The sequence below is a fragment of the Hipposideros armiger genome, unplaced genomic scaffold (assembly GCF_001890085.2).
Source record: "Hipposideros armiger isolate ML-2016 unplaced genomic scaffold, ASM189008v1 scaffold_6, whole genome shotgun sequence".
NCBI lineage: Eukaryota > Metazoa > Chordata > Mammalia > Chiroptera > Hipposideridae > Hipposideros > Hipposideros armiger.
In genome coordinates, this window is record NW_017731356.1 from 3,333,011 (window position 1) to 3,351,297 (window position 18,287).

The 18,287-nt window shown below is 41.7% G+C and overlaps 1 protein-coding gene across 4 annotated transcripts in view; it reads left to right on the forward strand.

Annotated features, from left to right (window-relative positions):
* Positions 1 to 16,718, forward strand: part of PRRC2C (proline rich coiled-coil 2C) — an 82,199-nt gene extending 65,481 nt beyond the window's left edge. For 2 of the 4 annotated variants that reach the window (XM_019647948.1, XM_019647956.1), the window contains exons 25-34: positions 2,656 to 2,857; positions 4,238 to 4,441; positions 5,610 to 5,722; positions 6,104 to 6,240; positions 9,270 to 9,501; positions 9,713 to 9,820; positions 10,858 to 11,076; positions 11,467 to 11,570; positions 11,959 to 12,085; positions 15,271 to 16,718. In XM_019647948.1, coding sequence (XP_019503493.1) covers positions 2,656 to 2,857; positions 4,238 to 4,441; positions 5,610 to 5,722; positions 6,104 to 6,240; positions 9,270 to 9,501; positions 9,713 to 9,820; positions 10,858 to 11,076; positions 11,467 to 11,570; positions 11,959 to 12,085; positions 15,271 to 15,528 — 1,704 coding nt within the window. In that variant the 3' untranslated portion in view covers positions 15,529 to 16,718. Of the gene's footprint in view, positions 1 to 2,655; positions 2,858 to 4,237; positions 4,442 to 5,609; positions 5,723 to 6,103; positions 6,241 to 9,269; positions 9,502 to 9,712; positions 9,836 to 10,857; positions 11,077 to 11,466; positions 11,571 to 11,958; positions 12,086 to 13,000; positions 13,238 to 15,270 lie in introns of all 4 variants that reach the window. The other 2 variants (XM_019647931.1, XM_019647938.1) reach the window with 2 other exon arrangements.
* Positions 16,719 to 18,287: the final 1,569 nt, after the last annotated feature.

Sequence of the window (18,287 nt, forward strand, 5' to 3'; positions counted from 1 at the left end):
TGCATATATTAGTTGTGTACGAAAAAACAACTAGCTTTGTGTGCATGTTTTTTTTTTCCTAAACTTGAGTGATGAAAAGAAGGCTAGTTTTCTGTCTTTACTGTAAGTCATATGTGAATTGAATGAAAGTGATGTAGTTAGAATATTTTATGAAGAGGTAATTGATTAATACAAGTGATTTTGAATAGATTATTTTTGGATAATTTTTTAATATGGGGGCAAAAGATCTTTTAAGCAACATGTGCTTTTTGACATCATGAAGTTTAGACTTATTTTATAATCTATTACGTTTATAATTTTGAACTATGTTACTAATGCTTTGTTACAGTTGAGTTGAGTGTTTTAAATCAGTTGTTCACCTCAAGATTAGTCAATGGTTAAAAAAAGTGCAGACATGGAATTGAGGGTTTTTTTAAAGGCAAGTGTTTCACCTCTGTTACAGCAGGGCCTCCTGAGGTGTAACAGGTGACACAGTCAGTCTCCTCCACCGTCTTCAGGAGAGGGGGACACGGAGTCACTTGTGACAGGGCCAGTGTTCATTTCTCGGCTCTCTCTGATTGACTGTCTCTAGCCCCCTGACCACTCACTCGACCCCTTGCTCCCCACCTTTGTAAGAGGCTTAATAAATATAAGTTTGAGGCTCTAAAATGTTACGAGACATCGACCAGATCGTCTCATCCCCGTCTTTACCCAGTACTTAACTATTTACTGACAGTTCCTACTCCGCCTTTGTTATTCTTTTTCCATTTGAATGACTCAGTCTGTGCTTCGTATTATGTCTTACATGTGGTTTTCACCCTTACGTTATTCAAGGCAATAGTCTAATTTCACCTGAGCAAATATATCATTAATTATTCTTTAGTCCAGTTGCTAATTCTTCAGAAAACCCATTCAGCATTGCCTCTCACTTAATATTTTTAACACGCCAAGAGAAATAAAAATATACATTTAGAATTAAAATGAATTTAAATTAAGTTACATTCACTTAAAACTTTCTCTAGTGTCTTTTAGTTTTACTAGTTCTGACAACTCTCTCTTTTGGGGTAAGATATAAGGTATAGAAAAGTTCTCTTATATGGATATTATTGAAAGTATATTTGCCAAGGGGAAAAAATGAGTATAGTTAAATATTATAATTGTACTTTTTTTAGTTGCCTTGAATTTCCAAAAATAGAATCTAAATTTTCCTGTTGCTTCAGAAGCGAAATGAAGCCAAATGTACCTGGCCTATACATTATGCAAGTTTGATTAGCTGTTATTTGTGTTTTAAACACAGCAAAACTGACGTAAAAGGCACTACTCTGTAAAAATTGCCCTAAACCATAAAATTTCAGTTGGTATAGGCAGCGTGTTTTAACACCTCCCCCAAGACTTTTCTTTTAAAACACATCTGAAACCAGCAAGGTGACTGCGAGAACAGACTCCAGCAAACATGAAGGTGTCCTGTATTTTGAATTAATGGAGATGACATTGGTCACTGAGAAAAGGTTAAATTATATCTAGTGTGCGCTTTAACACCAAAGCAGGGAGATGTGTAGTGTTTGTTTCTCAAATTCTTAACAGTTAAAATAAGATTAAAGTTGGTACTTCAAGCACCTACAAACTTCCTAACAATGGTATTTTTTAAATCTTCTAAAAAGGACCCTCATGTAAAGCATTTCCGCTGAGTTTTGTGGATTACCTTGGGTTTTCCTCTTGGCCCAGTATTTTGACTAGCAGAGCTAAAACCTCCAAAATCCATGTACCTCTCCGCTTCCTGTGCAGGTAGGCTTAGATGGTTGAGGGCCTGCCTCTGTTCTCCAGTTCAGTCTCCACGAGCCCTGTGTAGGTACCAAGCTCTTGGATGTGGCTAATCCAAGTTGAGGTGTGTGCTGAAGTATCCAAGAAAATGCATGCTGCATCTGAAATGATAGTATTGTTTCTTATTAAAACATTTCCATTTTTATGTTGATTCTAGGTTTTAATTATATTGTAGATATGATGGGTTGAATAAAGCATGTTATCAAAATTAGTTTACCTCTACTTTTTTAAATGTGACTACTAGAAAATTTAAAATCATGTATGTGACTATATTTATATGTCGAACAGCACTGCTCTAGAGAGATTGAAAATAGATTGAAATAAGACCCATTTCTACCTTTAAAACACTGAGCAGAAAAGAGCCAAACAATAGATGCCTGTCATGTTCCATTTGAGAACTGTTGGCTTAGAAAGAAAGAATGGAGGGAGTGGGTATTTATGGAGGGGCTGCAGTGCCTTTCCTGTAGATTCAGCCTGAGGTCAGTCCCAAAGGACCCGGTAGTTCCTTTTCCTTGTTCACCGATGTGGGGGGGGGGGGGGAGAGGCAGACTCGTGTTTAGATGCCGAGCTGTGACTGTCTATTGCACTGGCCTGTCTGTTAAAGCCACCAACAAGCTCCCTGTCGGTGCAGCATTAAAGCCCACTGCCTCCCAACTGAAGTGAAAGATCAAAGGTGAAGGGGAACGTGAAGGGCTTGAAAACCCTAGGGTCCTAATCTTGTATTTTTATGGTTATTGAAAGATTATATTTGGGGCTTAAATACATATATATATATACGGTTTTAATATCTATCTATGTATCTATTATGTTAGCGTGGTGATTTTTTGCTTCAAAAAAGGTCCCATTTCATTGCAGATGGAGTCTGCCCGTAAGGCATGGGAGAATTCTCCAAATGTGAGGGAAAAGGGATCTCCAGTCACTTCCGCGGCCCCTCCAATCGCAAGTGGTGTCCCCAGCAGTGCCAGTGGGCCGAGCCCCGCCAGCTACAGCTCATTCTCCAGCGCGCCTGTACCTCAGATCCCTGTCGCCTCGGTCACGCCCACCACATCGCTGTCAGGTAAGCAGCCTTCTGTGCCTTCCTTACATTTCTTTAGTTATTTCAAATACTTAGCATTGTTTGCTGTTTACTATCCCCGAGAAAGGATTATTTATAAGAGCAGTAAGATTGTGCCCGAGGTAATTCTCAGCTCTTTATAAACTTGCCTTTCCTACACCTCCCCTCTTTGCTCTCTGTCTTAGTTTAGCAAATATTCGTGGGTGGCTCACTGAGACACTAGGCTGGACCATCTGTTCTTCTCCTGCCCACCCCTATCGCAGATACTAATAAGGAATTGGTGACAAAACTTGTATCTCGTTTCTCTGAATTTTTCTATCACCTTTTGATTTTGATTTTTTAATTCAGAGAGAGCTAATTAAACCAATTCAGAAATAACACAATCACACAGCTTTTAAATATTTTGCCATCTGTCTACTTTAAAGAAGCTATTGGCCTAAATCTGTTGGGTTGACGTATATTTTCTGGTGGAGAGTTAGGGATAGAGAATTTACAGTCCCTGTTTTTTGAGTAGATGATATCCACTGGTTTTTGGGTTTTATTTTGTTTTTAAGGCGAGTCCATAAGCACCCCAAGTTAAAAGTCTTTCTTCTTTAAATTTTTCACTAGTGTGTAATCCTTTCATTGAATTCTTATCTCATTTGGAGGCCTTACAGTTAGTACTTAGAGAATCAGAGGCTGTTTCTAAAATGCTTGACTCTAGGAAAGCACACCCTTTTACCATGTGTATAACCATGTTTCTTCTATTGAAAACAAACTTTATTTCACGCTTTCCCGGTATTTTCTAAAGTTTTTAAAGCAGTGGGAAGCTCCAGTAGATATAGAATATATCCAACACAGAATTTAGTTTTTGACTGGCTCTTATTTACTGATTGAAGTCATGCTTTTCAATATTCTGTCATTCTCTGCTAGTTTTAAGTACCAAAAGAGCTGGTCTTTGGATTGTACTACATACAGATACTCTCATGTTATCTGGAATCGGAAGTATGTGTTAAGAGAAACCCAGAGATCCAAACCAAAGAGAGTATCCAGCTGTATGTTTTCCTCCTTGGAAACCTGTTCAAGCATTCCTTTCCACCCATTCGCAAGGCGTCTTCATTACACTTGCTGACTCTAGCTTGGCCCCAGTTTACGTGGGTAGGTAGAGGGTGGGGCTGTAAAGGAACTGTATGATAGGAAGATTAGGGAATAAAGGGACCGAGAAGGTGGCCAGTTCTGTCATGGAACCCAGCTACTTCCTTTTTTCCAGGTCTATAGTTTCTCCACACTCCCCTCAACTAGGGTAATTTTTTTAACAAGGACCTTCTTGTCAGCCTACTGGTAGAGACTCAAGTGGAAAAAATTACGGTGTTGTTCCTTATTTTATCCCTCTCTCAAACATAGGCGCTGGTACCTACACTACCTCTTCTCTGAGTACCAAATCTACAACCACGTCAGACCCTCCTAATATTTGCAAAGTGAAGCCCCAACAGTTACAGACAAGTAGCCTGCCTTCTGCGAGTCACTTTTCGCAGCTGAGCTGTATGCCTTCCCTGATCGCCCAGCAGCAACAGAGCCCGCAGGTCTACGTGTCTCAGTCCACAGCAGGTGAGGTTTCAGGGAGTTAGGAGATGAAGGCTTCTAAAGGCTTAGCCTTTCCTTCTCGGTTACCCTTTCAAGTTTAAATGTTCTTTTATCTGCTTTGCTGATTTATTTCCTGATAGAACTGACTGCTGTGTCTCCTTGATAAGCATTCTGGGGCTCTTGACTGTTGTCCCGTACACATATATATTCAACAAATTGGTTGATATTATAAAAGTTGGTTATTTGAAACTTGACAAATTGATAATGAAGTCATGGGGAAGAATAAACAATAGCAAAACAGAAAAATATATATATTGGGCGTCGGGTAACTTGCATTACTAAATATCATAGTGTTGATCTGAGTCAAATAGCAAATATTTGAATAATATTCAAACTCACTGATGATTTAAATTCAAAATGAAAGAATTGTGAGGCTATTTCTTGCCTTTCCATGTGGGGATAGTAGAAAGATTGATAATACCCAGTACCTGTGAGGATTATGGGTTAGTATAGTCTCTTAAAGTACTTCTTGTAGAAAAGTATCCCCAAACATTTTATATGTATATACCCATAGGAACAGTTTCGTAGTTAGGAATCTTATATAGATAAACTTAATTAATCAGAGATATACGTATGAAGGTGTGTGTTCATTGCAGTATTGTTTATCATGGTGACAAATTTAAAACCATAGAGGAAGTTCTTCAAGACAAAAACAGCAAATCACAAAATAGTATGTATAATAAATACATAGAAAAGAAATCCGTTTAAAATGTATACCAAATTCTTTCAGTTATTAAATGTCAATTCTTTTAAAATATTTTGCTAAGCTCTGGTAGGTAGATTTAAAATTGGAATGGATTTGCTGTTAAACAGGTTCATTTTCAATTTTAATAAAATATGTAAAATTTGACTGGTTTATACCCCATTGACAGTATATGAAAGTCTTTTTCATACCTTTTTATACCTTTTTACTAGCACTTTACAAGTACTGGACTTTGGCTGTTTTAATTTGCATATTCCTGTCTGCTAGAGGCTTTGCATCTTTTCACATTTCTAAGTTTTCCTTAGTTGTATTAATTTTCAGAGAGCTACTTAATTTGAAGTCTGCTATAAAAATTGGTTTTTAGTTTCTGTTTGGAAAATTCCGAAATTTAAACACTTATTACTGCTTATTTTTCCTGATGGTCTATAGCTCAAATCCCAGCTTTCTACATGGACACAAGTCATTTATTCAGTACCCAGCATGCACGATTGGCCCCACCATCATTGGCTCAGCAACAAGGCTTCCAGCCAGGTCTTTCTCAGGTAAATATCACAGGCTTTTCTTCCATCCTGTGTTTGTGTCTTGGCATTTTTATGGTGTAGTAATATCTTGGGCTACAAATAATAGACTCTGAAGTTATCATCTGTTAACAACATGGGACAATCCATGTTTGCCTTGATACGTATTCGCAAAATTTTAAAACTTTCTGTAATTTGTCAAAGCTTTATGATTAACAATGTAGAATAAGTAATGGGTTGAAAGGGAAATTTAGATGTGTGTGTTTTTGTTCTAAAGGGAACTGATGCATGGCATTAGTCATTTACCCTTTCCATCGCATCTCGATTTTTTATTTGCCCAGTATTGTGAGGAGTGTATACCGTGCTCACGGGCCGTTTGTTTGTTTTCTCTTCCTTGCACCACAGCCCACCTCCGTCCAGCAGATTCCCATCCCTATTTACGCGCCCCTCCAAGGACAGCATCAAGCCCAGCTGAGCCTGGGTGCGGGGCCCGCTGTTTCACAGGCCCAGGAACTGTTCAGTTCTTCCCTTCAGCCGTACAGGTAAACTGTGAGGCAGTTATGTCTGTGACCTTGGAAACATTGCAGTTACTGAGCTTTCTTGCCACATCCCTACTGCTCTCTCCGTCCTTGTCATGAAGCACATTAGGTGATGAATCGTGTTGATTATATATCGTGAGCCTCAGCCTCTGGTGTGGCAGTCACTTTATTGAATCAAGTCGGCCCTCAGCGCTTCTTGAAAAAGAGGGTAGCAGCAATCCCGTAACAATCAGAAACCACAGAAAATAGTTGCTGAAGGACCTACAGGTCGAAGGGCCCTTAATGCTAACAGTGGAGACCCAAATCTGCTCTGTAAGAGCTGACACAGGGCAAATAGCAAGGTGGCGGGGCGGCATGGAGCAAAAGAGAGGAGCAGTGTGTGAGACAAAGCACAGGGGCAGTGAGGCAGCAGCGACGGATGCGGTGTGGCACGGAAGAAGCCATTCTTCTGAAACACTGACTGGCAGTGACCTTGGCAAGGCAGTGTGAAAACTGATCTTTATTGAATTTTCCTTCTATAGGGTCACTATTCAGCCCTCTACATACAGTAACATAGGAAGTTTAGTCTTCACGAGACCACGCATGGTAGATGAAGTCATCCCCCATTGACACTTGAAGGGGTTGGGGTTTTTTTTGTTTGTTTGTTTGTTTTAATTGGGGGAAGGGGAACAGATAAGTTGCTGTCCTTTTGTTCTTCAGTCTAGTTGTGGAGGACTTTGCTTCACTAGCCCAAGTTGGCACCATCATTTTGCTCTTCCCAGGTGAGGCAGATCAGTCACCGGCTTCTGGACGGCCACTCACGCTGGCTGCTGGCTATACACGGTAGCCCATGGCAACCCACTGCAGCAGGGGCTGCAGCCTATGCAGTCGCCAGCGACTCACGGCAGCCCAGCTCCAGGTTGAGCTGTTGTTCAGCATCTTAGCTATAGAGGGCAGTGTCACTGGCCCTCATATGTGGGACCTGAACCTGGGTCCTCTGGCATCCCAAGCCAGCTCTTAATCAATGTGCCACTCGGCCAGCCCGGGGTTGGGTTTTTTACCTAGGGGTACACTCACCACAAAAACCTCAAGTGTCTGATGGGGGTAGGGCAGTGATAGCAGTGATCATGGCATGGTTGACATTGGTACTCATGATAATGGCTCTGAACCATCCAAAAGTAAAATAAATGACTGTCAGGACAGTTTTGGACAGTTACAAAGTTACACATGTGCTTTCAGAAATGTGTTGGTTTTTTATATGGATCAGATAGAATTTCCATGCTTTATAGATTAGACTTGACATCAGTTGATATAGCTTATTTCTTTAGATTATGTAAATTATATTCCTAAAGCTAATTAAACTTTTTTAACAGCAGAATTTTTAGTAAACTTAGTAAATGTGGCTCTCACTTTTATTTTTGGATTAAAGATTCTTCTGTAGAATTTAGTACATCTGTATAATTAGTTATATAATATGTTTATTTTCTGGTTTTACTTTGTCATTGTTTGGTTATTTGAAGAAATTCTCCCAGTAAAAGTAAAACTATTTACTCCAACTAGAAGTTAGACAGTCTCTTTTGTATTATTAAATTTGGGGTTATCTTGGAATTTGTAGTAAAAAATAAAACTTTAAAATAGCAAATAGATTCACTCTCACAAACCCTTTTCCTCTTAATTGGTATTGGCTGCATGAAACATTGTTGAAAAGTTGCAGCTACTTTCCTGTGCTGGGAAAGAGTTCAGAGATTAATAAGTACTGTCTTCCATAGTCAAGGGAGGAAGAGTAGCAATGCAGCAACATTGTTTGTAATTCCCATTTTAGCAGTTGCCTTGGAGGATGTGCTTCTGAAGACCAGACCTGTTTAATAGAGATACAGTGGACGCTGTATGTGTAATGGTGGCTCCTGTGTTGGAAGACAGAGGTGTAGGTTTTGAAGGCAGTTTGTATCTCTCCTACGTCATTCTGCTACTCCTTGCTCACCACCTAAACAGCATGTGTATTAAGAGGGAGTCCCTGAGTTACTGTCTGCCAGTACAGTTTATAACAATACGCTTCTGTTTTCCCATTTTATATTTGAAACATAAATTCTAAATAGACATTGTTAAGATGACTTGTGACCCTGTACGAGCACTCCTGCAGGGCCTTTGTCCCTGCCACATATGTCAGTTTTAACAAAGCATGATGTTACTTATTGATAAGATTATCTTTGATCCACTACTTAGATTTGGTTGCTTACTCTTTATTTCAGCATTTTTTGAAGTATCAATTGGAGGCCTCCATCCCAGAGATGATAGGGCAGTCTGAGGTTAGATTGCAGCAAATGTGCAACACATTGTTATTAACTAGCCACTGGTGTATATTACAACCCCATGACTTACTTATTTTATAACGAAGTTTGTGTTCTTTGATCATTATGTGTTGCATATTTTAAAGTTGCTAAGTGAGTAGATCTTCAAAGTTCTCAGAAGAAAAAGAAAACTTTGTAATTATGTGGTGATGGGTCTTAACTAGACTTACTATGTTGATTACTTCCCAGTAGATAGAAATACCAAATTGTTATGTTTAGTATGTTGTGTGTCCATTTATACCTCAGTTTAAAAAAACAAAACAAAACTTTGCGGGTAATCCTGATGCGAAGTGCTACTCGGCGTCATGCCATAGCGGCCTTGAGGCCTCTGAGAGGAAATGTACATGAGGGAAGTAATGAAATACAAATAGGAAAAGTCAGAGCTATCGCAGCTATAAATTTGAATGGATGCCGATATGCCAAAGGGAAAACGGTAGATTTAGCTCTGAGCTTTCTATAAACACCTGAAAAGAGAATCACTGTCATTGTTCAAGAGGCAAACATCTTCCCAGTTTCTCGGAGAGAGGAATCATTACTCTAGAACTTTCATGCGTGGAGTGTCATGGTAAAGGGCCTTAGAAACAGTCTGTAATCTGCATCTTTTCTTAGGCCAGTTGGAGTGCGTGGTCATTTGGGATACTCACTCTTAGGTTTCCGGATTGAATAAACTTCTGACACAGCCTTTTCTCTTCAACCCTTCTGTAGATCTCAGCCAGCCTTTATGCAAAGCAGCCTATCCCAGCCATCGGTGGTCCTTTCTGGGACTGCCATCCACAATTTCCCAGCGGTCCAACACCAGGAACTTGCCAAGGCACAGTCGGGTCTTGCCTTTCAACAGACTTCAAATACTCAGCCTATTCCCATATTGTATGAACATCAGCTGGGCCAGGCGTCAGGCCTGGGAGGGTCCCAGCTGATCGATACGCATCTCCTCCAGGTAAGGCAGGGGCTAGAGCGGGTGCTGCCGTTGTATTCTTAGGCCACAGATTATTATTGAAGGACAGTTTCTAAAGAAAAAGGAAAAAAAAAAAACGTTAAAAGACAAAAAACAAAGGTCTTCCTTTTTATCTAATACTAAAATCCTTAGAGATTGCTTTGAACCCATAACCTTGGTGTCTTACTGCTGTTTTCTCACCACATGTTTCTAGGCTAGAGCAAATCTTACCCAGGCTTCAAACCTTTATTCTGGACAAGTACAACAGCCTGGTCAGACCAATTTTTATAACACTGCCCAGTCACCGAGTACTCTCCAGCAGGTAAACTATGGCATGGTAAATTTCCTCAATTTTCATTATTATTCTTATTATTATAATTATTATTGTTACTGTTACTGTTGCTGCTTTTGCTGTTGTTGGGAAGCTGAAGTAAAACTAGTATGGGGAGATGAGCATTGTTTTCAGACTTCGCTCTGAGCTCCTAGGATTTTCACGGGGTCCTGTGGTAGGAAATGTGCTTCAGTCCCACACCCTCTCCCCACCCCTGCTTCAATCCTGTGGTTTAGTCTTTTTTAAAAAACGAGTTTCCATGTAATTGTTAATTTTAACAGAGGATCACATGAATATAAAAGTTTGAAAGCCATTGTTCAGGGGATAGTTACATGTAAGCGTGATAGGCGCGTTACTCATTCGTGGGGAGTCGAAGGCAGACTAAAGACCACCACACCGGGTAACACAGCCCAGGGCGGTGGGACAGTGTGGCAGAGGGCAGGTGACAGGCACGCATCTGCAGTGTATGAATGCAATAATAATTTTCAGCAAAAACCGGATTGTGTTTTTGAAACTGTCTCCTCCAGCAGTATCATTAATCACCTTACTCTCTCAAAGCTGGTGGAGGGCTGGGGAAGAGACAAGCCATTAGTCATTTTCTCAGCCATTTTTGGTGGTTCTTTTAGGGGTGATGATTCATAAATATATTACCCTATTGACATTCAAAATAAATTGCTACTTGGGAAGTTGTGACCACTTTCTTAAATTGTGTCTCCATGATTTTATTGTAGTTTATGGTTATTTGATAGATACTGTGGATTAATTCAAAGGGAGTTATAATTATTGCAGTTATCTAGTTTCTCCACTGCTCATCTGTTTTCTTGCTGCACCTTTAGTAAAGAATGGAGATAGTCACCAAGTGAAAGGTTTATATGTGAAATGTGTTAGTATTAGTAGGTTGGTGGGTTCTGTTGAAAATCTTACTCAGAAGTATTTGGAGAGCAGTGTGTACAGTTACAGGGATGTGTACTCACTCAGCAGGCCCTGTAGAAACAACTTGCTGCGGTTTCTGTTTGCTTCTGTCCTAGGTCACGGTTCCTCTACCAGCATCCCAGCTCTCCTTGCCTAATTTCGGATCCACGGGGCAGCCTTTAATTGCTCTGCCTCAGACTCTTCAGCCCCCGTTACAGCACACCACCCCCCAGGCACAGGCCCAGAGCCTGAGTCGCCCTGCACAAGTCAGCCAACCTTTCAGGGGGCTGATCCCCGCTGGAACACAGCACAGCATGATCACAACCACGGGAAAAGTAAGTGGAAGGGACAGACGGCTTCTCGGAGAGTTTAAGGCCACGTGTGTGGCTGTGTGATCGGTGTTTTCTGCAAAAATATAATACATCGGTTTTTACCACCTCCAGGGAATCTCAGATCCCAATATACTTATTTTTTCTCTACTTTTAATGAATTTGGCCCCTCTGTTTTTACCTAATAACAAAGAATTCACAGATTTTGTGGGAGAATTGGATTTACACTTAAGACCTTACAGCCACAAATTGGGCCTTATTCATTTCATGGTATTTGAACTAAGTATAGGATTGTGGCCCTTTGCTAGGTTAAATCTTCATGTATAGAGTATGAAACACAGCGTGTTAGCTCCCGGAAGTGCAGGATTGTGAAGTTTATCTTGTGCTCTTTCCCAGATGTCTGAAATGGAACTGAAAGCCTTCGGAAGTGGCATTGACATTAAGCCAGGCACCCCTCCCATCAGCGGTCGAAGCACCACACCGACATCCAGTCCCTTCCGGTAAAATGGGCATTGCAGCTTACCTATGGAATTGCCAAATGACTGAGCGCCATTTGTTTGTTAGATGCATAATATGTCACCAGTCCTGTGGTAGGCACAAGACATTCCGATAGTTTTATCTAAAATGTTAAGCTGTTAAACCATTAAGAATGTATTTGTTATACTGTATTTTAAGAAAACATTTTTCCATACAGGGCGTATCTAGCCAGTACCCTTTCTCACCTCTGCCCCTCCCATGTCTCCACTACCATCACGTTTGCTAACTCACCTTGGTAAATTTTCATCAACTCCCAAGTGTGATGAAGCTGCCAAGCGCACTGTCTCTACAAATCTCAGAGCATTATTTATCTGGCGCTGCTATACTGACCAGTGACGACTTCTTTCCAAGGGCCACTTCCACAAGTCCGAGCAGCCAGTCCAGCAAAATGAACAGCCTTGTCTATCAGAAGCAGTTCCAGTCAGCCCCCGCCACTGTGAGAGTGACACAGCCATTTCCTGCCCAGTTTGCACCCCAGGTGGGCGGATACAAGTGAGAAATGAGCATGATTTACTTGCAGATGATTGCTAATCTGGCTAACTGTCTGAGTTTATAATCTTGCCATAGTATAATCAGTTCAGAAGCACAGTTTTTAATGAGAAACAGTTTCTTTTTTTAACAGAAAAGTTATGATATTCAAATATAGTCTCTGAAGTTTTGAGCAACCACAGTAGTAACCATATAGCTCGAAAGCAGACAGTAGAAATAGAAAATTCCCCACACAGCTCTGATCATTGATTTCTGCCCTGTTCCTTTTATCTGTTTGAAGAAGTTGACTTTTCAGAGAAGGGTCCCAGTGCTTAAAGTTTTCTAGGTTTAAAGTGGTTTTTTGGTTGTTTTGATTTGGGGGTTCTTTTTGTTTGTTTGTTTTTTTAAGATAACTATGTGTAGGTAAGGTGAATTTTCCAAAAGATCTTCTGATGTACTTGTAAAATGTTGTCTCCTCTTCCGTTTGCTGATCATATGGAAGGACTAACTAAAATTGATAAGAACGCTCTCAAACTGGAATTGGTTCCAGAGAAAACACGTATTTGCTGAATTGGTGTTATTTTTTTATTTAGCTTCAGATTTTCTTTGGTATAGGTGTATGCCCTTTCCGCAAATACATCTTTTTTTAAAAAAGATATCCTAAGTACTAGCCTATCTACCCTTCAGAATTTGTAGCTGAAATGCTAGAACCAACCGAAATTATGCTTTGCCTGATTTTTCTGTTCGGCTGTCCAGGCAGGGCCCATTTGTCCCGGGTCCCTGTGCTAGGATGGCAGGGACCCGTGCACTTCCCCTCATTGCCAGAGCGGGGACAGATTTACTCTGGGATAAGCCAACCCTGTCTGGTTGGCAAAAAACTACTTTTTTAACAGTTTAATGTTGTATGTTTTGTTTTTTCACTCAGATTCTCTCTCAGCCTAACCTGGTCCCTCCATTGGTAAGAGCCCCACATACTAACACCTTCCCAGCGCCTGTTCAGAGGCCACCAATGGCACTGGCCAGTCAGATGCCTCCTCCGCTGACCACAGGCCTCATGAGCCATGCTCGTTTGCCACATGTAGCCAGGGGTCCTTGTGGATCACTGTCTGGAGTCAGAGGTAATCAGGCCCAGGCTGCGCTGAAGGCTGAACAAGACATGAAGGTTAGTACAGAGTGAACAGCCAGCAGAGCGAGACCCTGGCTCGGAGGCGTGTCCTCAGAGGCCTCAGGGCCTCCCATGTCCTGGCATCCACGGCCGGGGCACACCTACGGGCTAACCCCTGTCAGTCAGTCGTTCCTTTTTTATGATGGTTTCTTTTCTTTTTCTCCCTGTTCCCCCGCCTTTTTTTTTTTGCCTTGTTTTTTTTTTTTTTTTCTACTTTTGCAACTATAGTCAGCAAACAAATTAACATTTTAAATGCTGGCCAAATGAATTGCTATATTATACAATAAATATTTGAGGGAGATCTGAGTTTAGCTGCTACTTTTTTTTTCCTTTTTTTCTTTTTTTTTTTTGAAGAGCAAAAAAGTAATATGGACTACTATACGCTTCCCCATTTTCTTTCATTTAGTTTTCTTTGTTTTTGTTCCCCTTCCCCCCTCTCCCCCATTCCCATAGCTTAAGATACATAAATCATGGTTATGTGAAAAGTAGAATGGGTAAGACATGTTTACCCATCTTGATTTTTCTTTGCTCGTCAGTCATCCAAGTACAGTTTTCTTCTCAAACTGTTTTCATGCCCCTCTTTTGCCTGCCACCCAAGGTGGCTGCATTCCACAGCAGATTGTGGTGTTGTAGAGAAAGAACTCAAAAAAGCACTTTGGGATCCTTCACGATAAAAGGCATGATACACGGGAGGTTTGCCGGTGCAGACGAGCGCCCTCAGGAGTCTGTGTGGGGACAGTGGTAGAGCACAAACTTACCTGTCTGCCTGATAGCCAGCTGAAGCCGCTTACCTCTGTGTTTGCTGATTTTAGAGGTCCTAGGAATTTGGCCTGTTTTGTCACTAATATATACCAAGACTAGCACAAAGGAAAGCTAACTGCTTTCAAACAGGAAAACGTGCGTAGCCATGCTTTACTCTGAATTGGAAACCGTTTGTGATGATCCCATTAGAGAACTGGGCTGACTGGTTACAGTTCCTTTCTGGCTTGACAGCCCTTGTTTCTGAGCCCAAGTGTGAAGACTGCCCTGCAGGGAGACGCTTGTTAAATATAATAGTATCTACTTTTATTAAGGCTGTGTACCTAGGCTTTCCACCTATTCATAACTCGGGAAGATACTGGTATGTGGAGAACTCTTTGGAAACTATTCAAACTATTTACCTTGGTTTCCAGTTCTCCTCCTGGCTCCTTGTCACTTGATTTTCATACATTCTCGTGTTGGAAATGGCATGAGAACTTAATGGGGTACGCGGGGGCATAAATTTCTTGAAAATTGCTTCGGGTTTTCGGACAGTTCCGGTTACCTGCACAACATGAAGGGCTTTTTCATGTGCAAGAGGTATAGACACTTCAGTTTTAATTGTGTATGTCACAGTGGCACAATGTACAGGTTGACGTAAGTATCTTACCTGGGGCAGCCTAGTCAATGAAACTAGGGGATGACTCTACCAGCTCAGAGTGTGGTGGGAGCTGTCAGAACTTAGTGCTAAGTGAAGTTGTAGGTACTAATTTCTGATGCTCTTCCCCTGCAGAAGAGAGCTGTGGGAAGAGGACTCAGCCACAAGACATTTGGTCCTAGGTGTTGGTAATACCGCAATATAAGTGCTTCCTTTTCATTTTATTGTAGACCACATATTGATAACTACACGTTTTAAGTGTTCCATATATGTTTTCAAATTTGCAAGCAGGCTCCCTGTATAAAATTTGATATCAATTAGGTTTGTTCCAGAAAAGATAACAAACCAACAGCAGTTCCTATCTTAATATTTTATAAGAGGGCAAATTTTGAAAAGGTGGTGGGAGGTGTTGCTGTTCTTTTCAAATATTTTTTTTTAAATCACATGGAACGTTTTCAGAGATAGGAAGAAAACTATCCATGAAAAGCTGAAAGATCAGTGAGGTGCTTTTGGTTTGGGCCAAAAACCAGCGTGGGGAACGCTGACTTAATTGGTGAAAGGATTGGAACCAAGAGTGATTGACAGGCTTTGGTAACGCTGCAGTGTCTTCAGTTGTTGTTTCTTGTTTTTGAAGGCAAAGCAGAGAGCAGAGGTTCTTCAGTCCACGCAGCGGTTCTTCTCTGAACAGCAGCAGAGCAAACAGATAGGAGGCAAAGCCCAGAAAGTGGACAGTGATTCCAGCAAACCTCCTGACACACTGACCGACACTCCCAGTGTCTGTCAGGACAAAGTAGAAGAAAAGCCACCCCCTGTCCCCACCATAGCCACCAAACCTGTTAGAACTGGACCGATCAAACCTCAGGCCATCAAAACTGAAGAAACAAAATCTTAAAAGGCTGTGGTTTATTGCAGGGGGATGGAGGAGGGGAGGGGGGAGAGAGGAAAAATGAAGTCAGATGATGCCAGCAGCCCAAGGAGTGAACCGGCCCCTGCCCGGAGCCACCCAAGGACCTGGGCGATTCACACTGACACAGCTGCTGCACTCACTAGTAGGCACAACACGCGCCCTGTCGGTGGCCACACGTCTTCAGTCCAAATTTAGACACAAACGTGCACACGTTCCTCAGTGGATATAACGTAGAACTAAGTCCTTGTGGTTAGATGAAACAGCAGAAATGAGAGGAAAAGCGCCGCCGCGAAACAGCTCGGCCTGAACCAGGTGGTCCCGGCTAGCCCATCAGGTGCGGCTTCTCCGCTCCCCTGTGACTTGTGCAGATGGCAATGGCCTTTGTGGGCTTGGTGGTGAAGAGCTGAAGATGGCTGGTGCTGGAGAGAGGAGCCTTATTTTTTGATTCTGGCAGCTTGCTATTTTTGTAACGTGGTAATTGAGTTGAACACAATCAAAGTACAGTACTTGATCCCCCCTTCTCCCTGGATGCGTGAGCGGGTGGTGATGTCAGCATCCGTGAGCGTCCCCAAGTGGGCAGTGTCGGCTGCTTCCGTGTGAAATGGTGCCGTGTTCGGCTGTGGCCTGAGGCTTGGACGTGCTGCTCGCGTCTCCTTCCTTCCATGGAGCTCCGACTGTTCAAATGGCAGGTTGGGGAACATAGCGGTTTAGGTGGAGTCCTGCCCGCTTCCGCTCGGTCACTTCTGTATGACTCCAGTGGGGTTGGTTTTTCTTGTTTGTTTGTTTGTTTTGTCTTTTTTAAACGGTTTTTAGCTGATATTCACGAAGAGCAGTGAGTACCTAGAACTGTGCCACCGATGAAAGGAAACCCTGTCCACGAAGGTGCATTTCTTCACCAGAGCTGTGTCGTGCCGTCCTTTGGCCCTCTGCTGGAAAAGTAGAATCAAGTCTGAAATTACGCCTTTTTAATTGTATCCTCTAGTGCTATAGACGTAGGACAGTACTGTATCATACTCTGTGGATGTCCAGTTCCTGTACCTGCTGTAGGACCCGTTGTAGTGACTGTGCTTCATCAGAGCTGTTTCTAATGACATTATTCTAGAATGTTTTCTTTCCAGATGATGATTGAGAAGCTAATTAAAAAAAAAAAAAAATTGGTGCCAGGTACCACAACAGTAACAGAACTTTGCTGTTTTCTGGGGTTTTGTTTTTTACCTTTTTTTTGTTTTTTAATGGAGTGTGCTGGATGTCTCTCTAATTTTGTTCAGATGACTGCAGAGCCTGGAAAAGCTGTTGCTGCTATTGATGCATAACATACTGCTATCGGTCTTTTTATATAAATAAATAAATATATATATATATATATATATACATATATATATAATTTGAATTTTTGGAAACTTTAGCTGTGCTGTCAACTTTGGAAAAAGTATCCCAGTTGTACCGTGTTGGGTTGGCATTGTACAGAAATTAACAGCCATATTGGTCTAGAAATGTTAAACATAATTTTTTCCATTTGTACAGGGGTAACGCACTGTATTAAATATGTAAGGTCTTATCTACTTGGGTTTGATTACAGAAACTAATAAAGTATTCTCTAAATAATGAATCTTGGAGCTTCTAATCCATTTTTGAAATCTGAAGCAAGGTCTGCCGTGGAGCAACAATAATGAACAGTATTATCCAAAGAAGTGATTTCTGACTTGCAGGAACTCTGCAGCGTATTCAATCAGAGTAAACATCATGGAGGGTAAGAGAAGGCCTCTCCTTGGGGCAGCCCCTCATGTTGAACAGTCTATCGGGAAGGAAGAGAGAAGTCTTTCTTGATGTGAAATCCTGAATGTAGGAAATAGCTGCACCATTCTGGGCAGAAATCAAAGGACCCAAAATAGTACTTACATTTGTATTTTTCGTATTTGTGCTGGCACATTTGTAGTCATTATCACCTACACAAGTGGACTGTAAAGGATTTGATTTATCATTGATCCAACTTGTAGAGCGAGGTACCAAGGCGTTTTCATTGCCTAAAATTCCATGTCCGGGACACGGCTTCCAGACCCAGCTCTTGGAGGGCTAGTCAGTCACGGATGACCTGTGTGAACACGTAATGCTCAAGCGCTGATAAGCCCTGCCTCCATAGCCAAGCTTTTCAGTGGAAGGCTTTCCTCTAAATGTGTTCTCACGTGGCATGACTGATAAGGTTGGGAACACAACCCTGTGCCCACCTGTCGTCACCACTTCACGGAAGTCACCTCTTACCAATTCACCCCCATTGTCACTTTTTCATAGTCAAGTCCTAAAATTCAATCCTAAATTTTAGGACATACAAAGTAATCAAGTGTATACCTTGTGTTACCGTCACCTGTGAGCCAGCAGGTTGGTGCCGCTTGGTTGGTTGTGTTGAAACACCCCAAACCCCTTCGGCCCTTTGCTATCTTGGACCAACAGTGGACAAAATGGAGAGGAAAACCCACCTGGTGAAAGTAAGGTATTGGTGTCATTACTTCCCTGCCGATGGGTCACAGGAATCTTATCTCTGGCTTCTTTGACATGGCAAGGTACCCCAAAAGATGTAGTCAGCACTTGACAGTAGGTTTGGTAACGTAAACTAAACATTCTGTGCCCCTTGCACTCACCTGGTAAGTGGGGGGAGGGCATGTTTTTGTCCTTGGTTAATAAAGTGCTTTATGATGGAAGGAAAGATTCGGGGAGTAGGGCTGGAGGAGGAGAGGACAGGGTAGTCG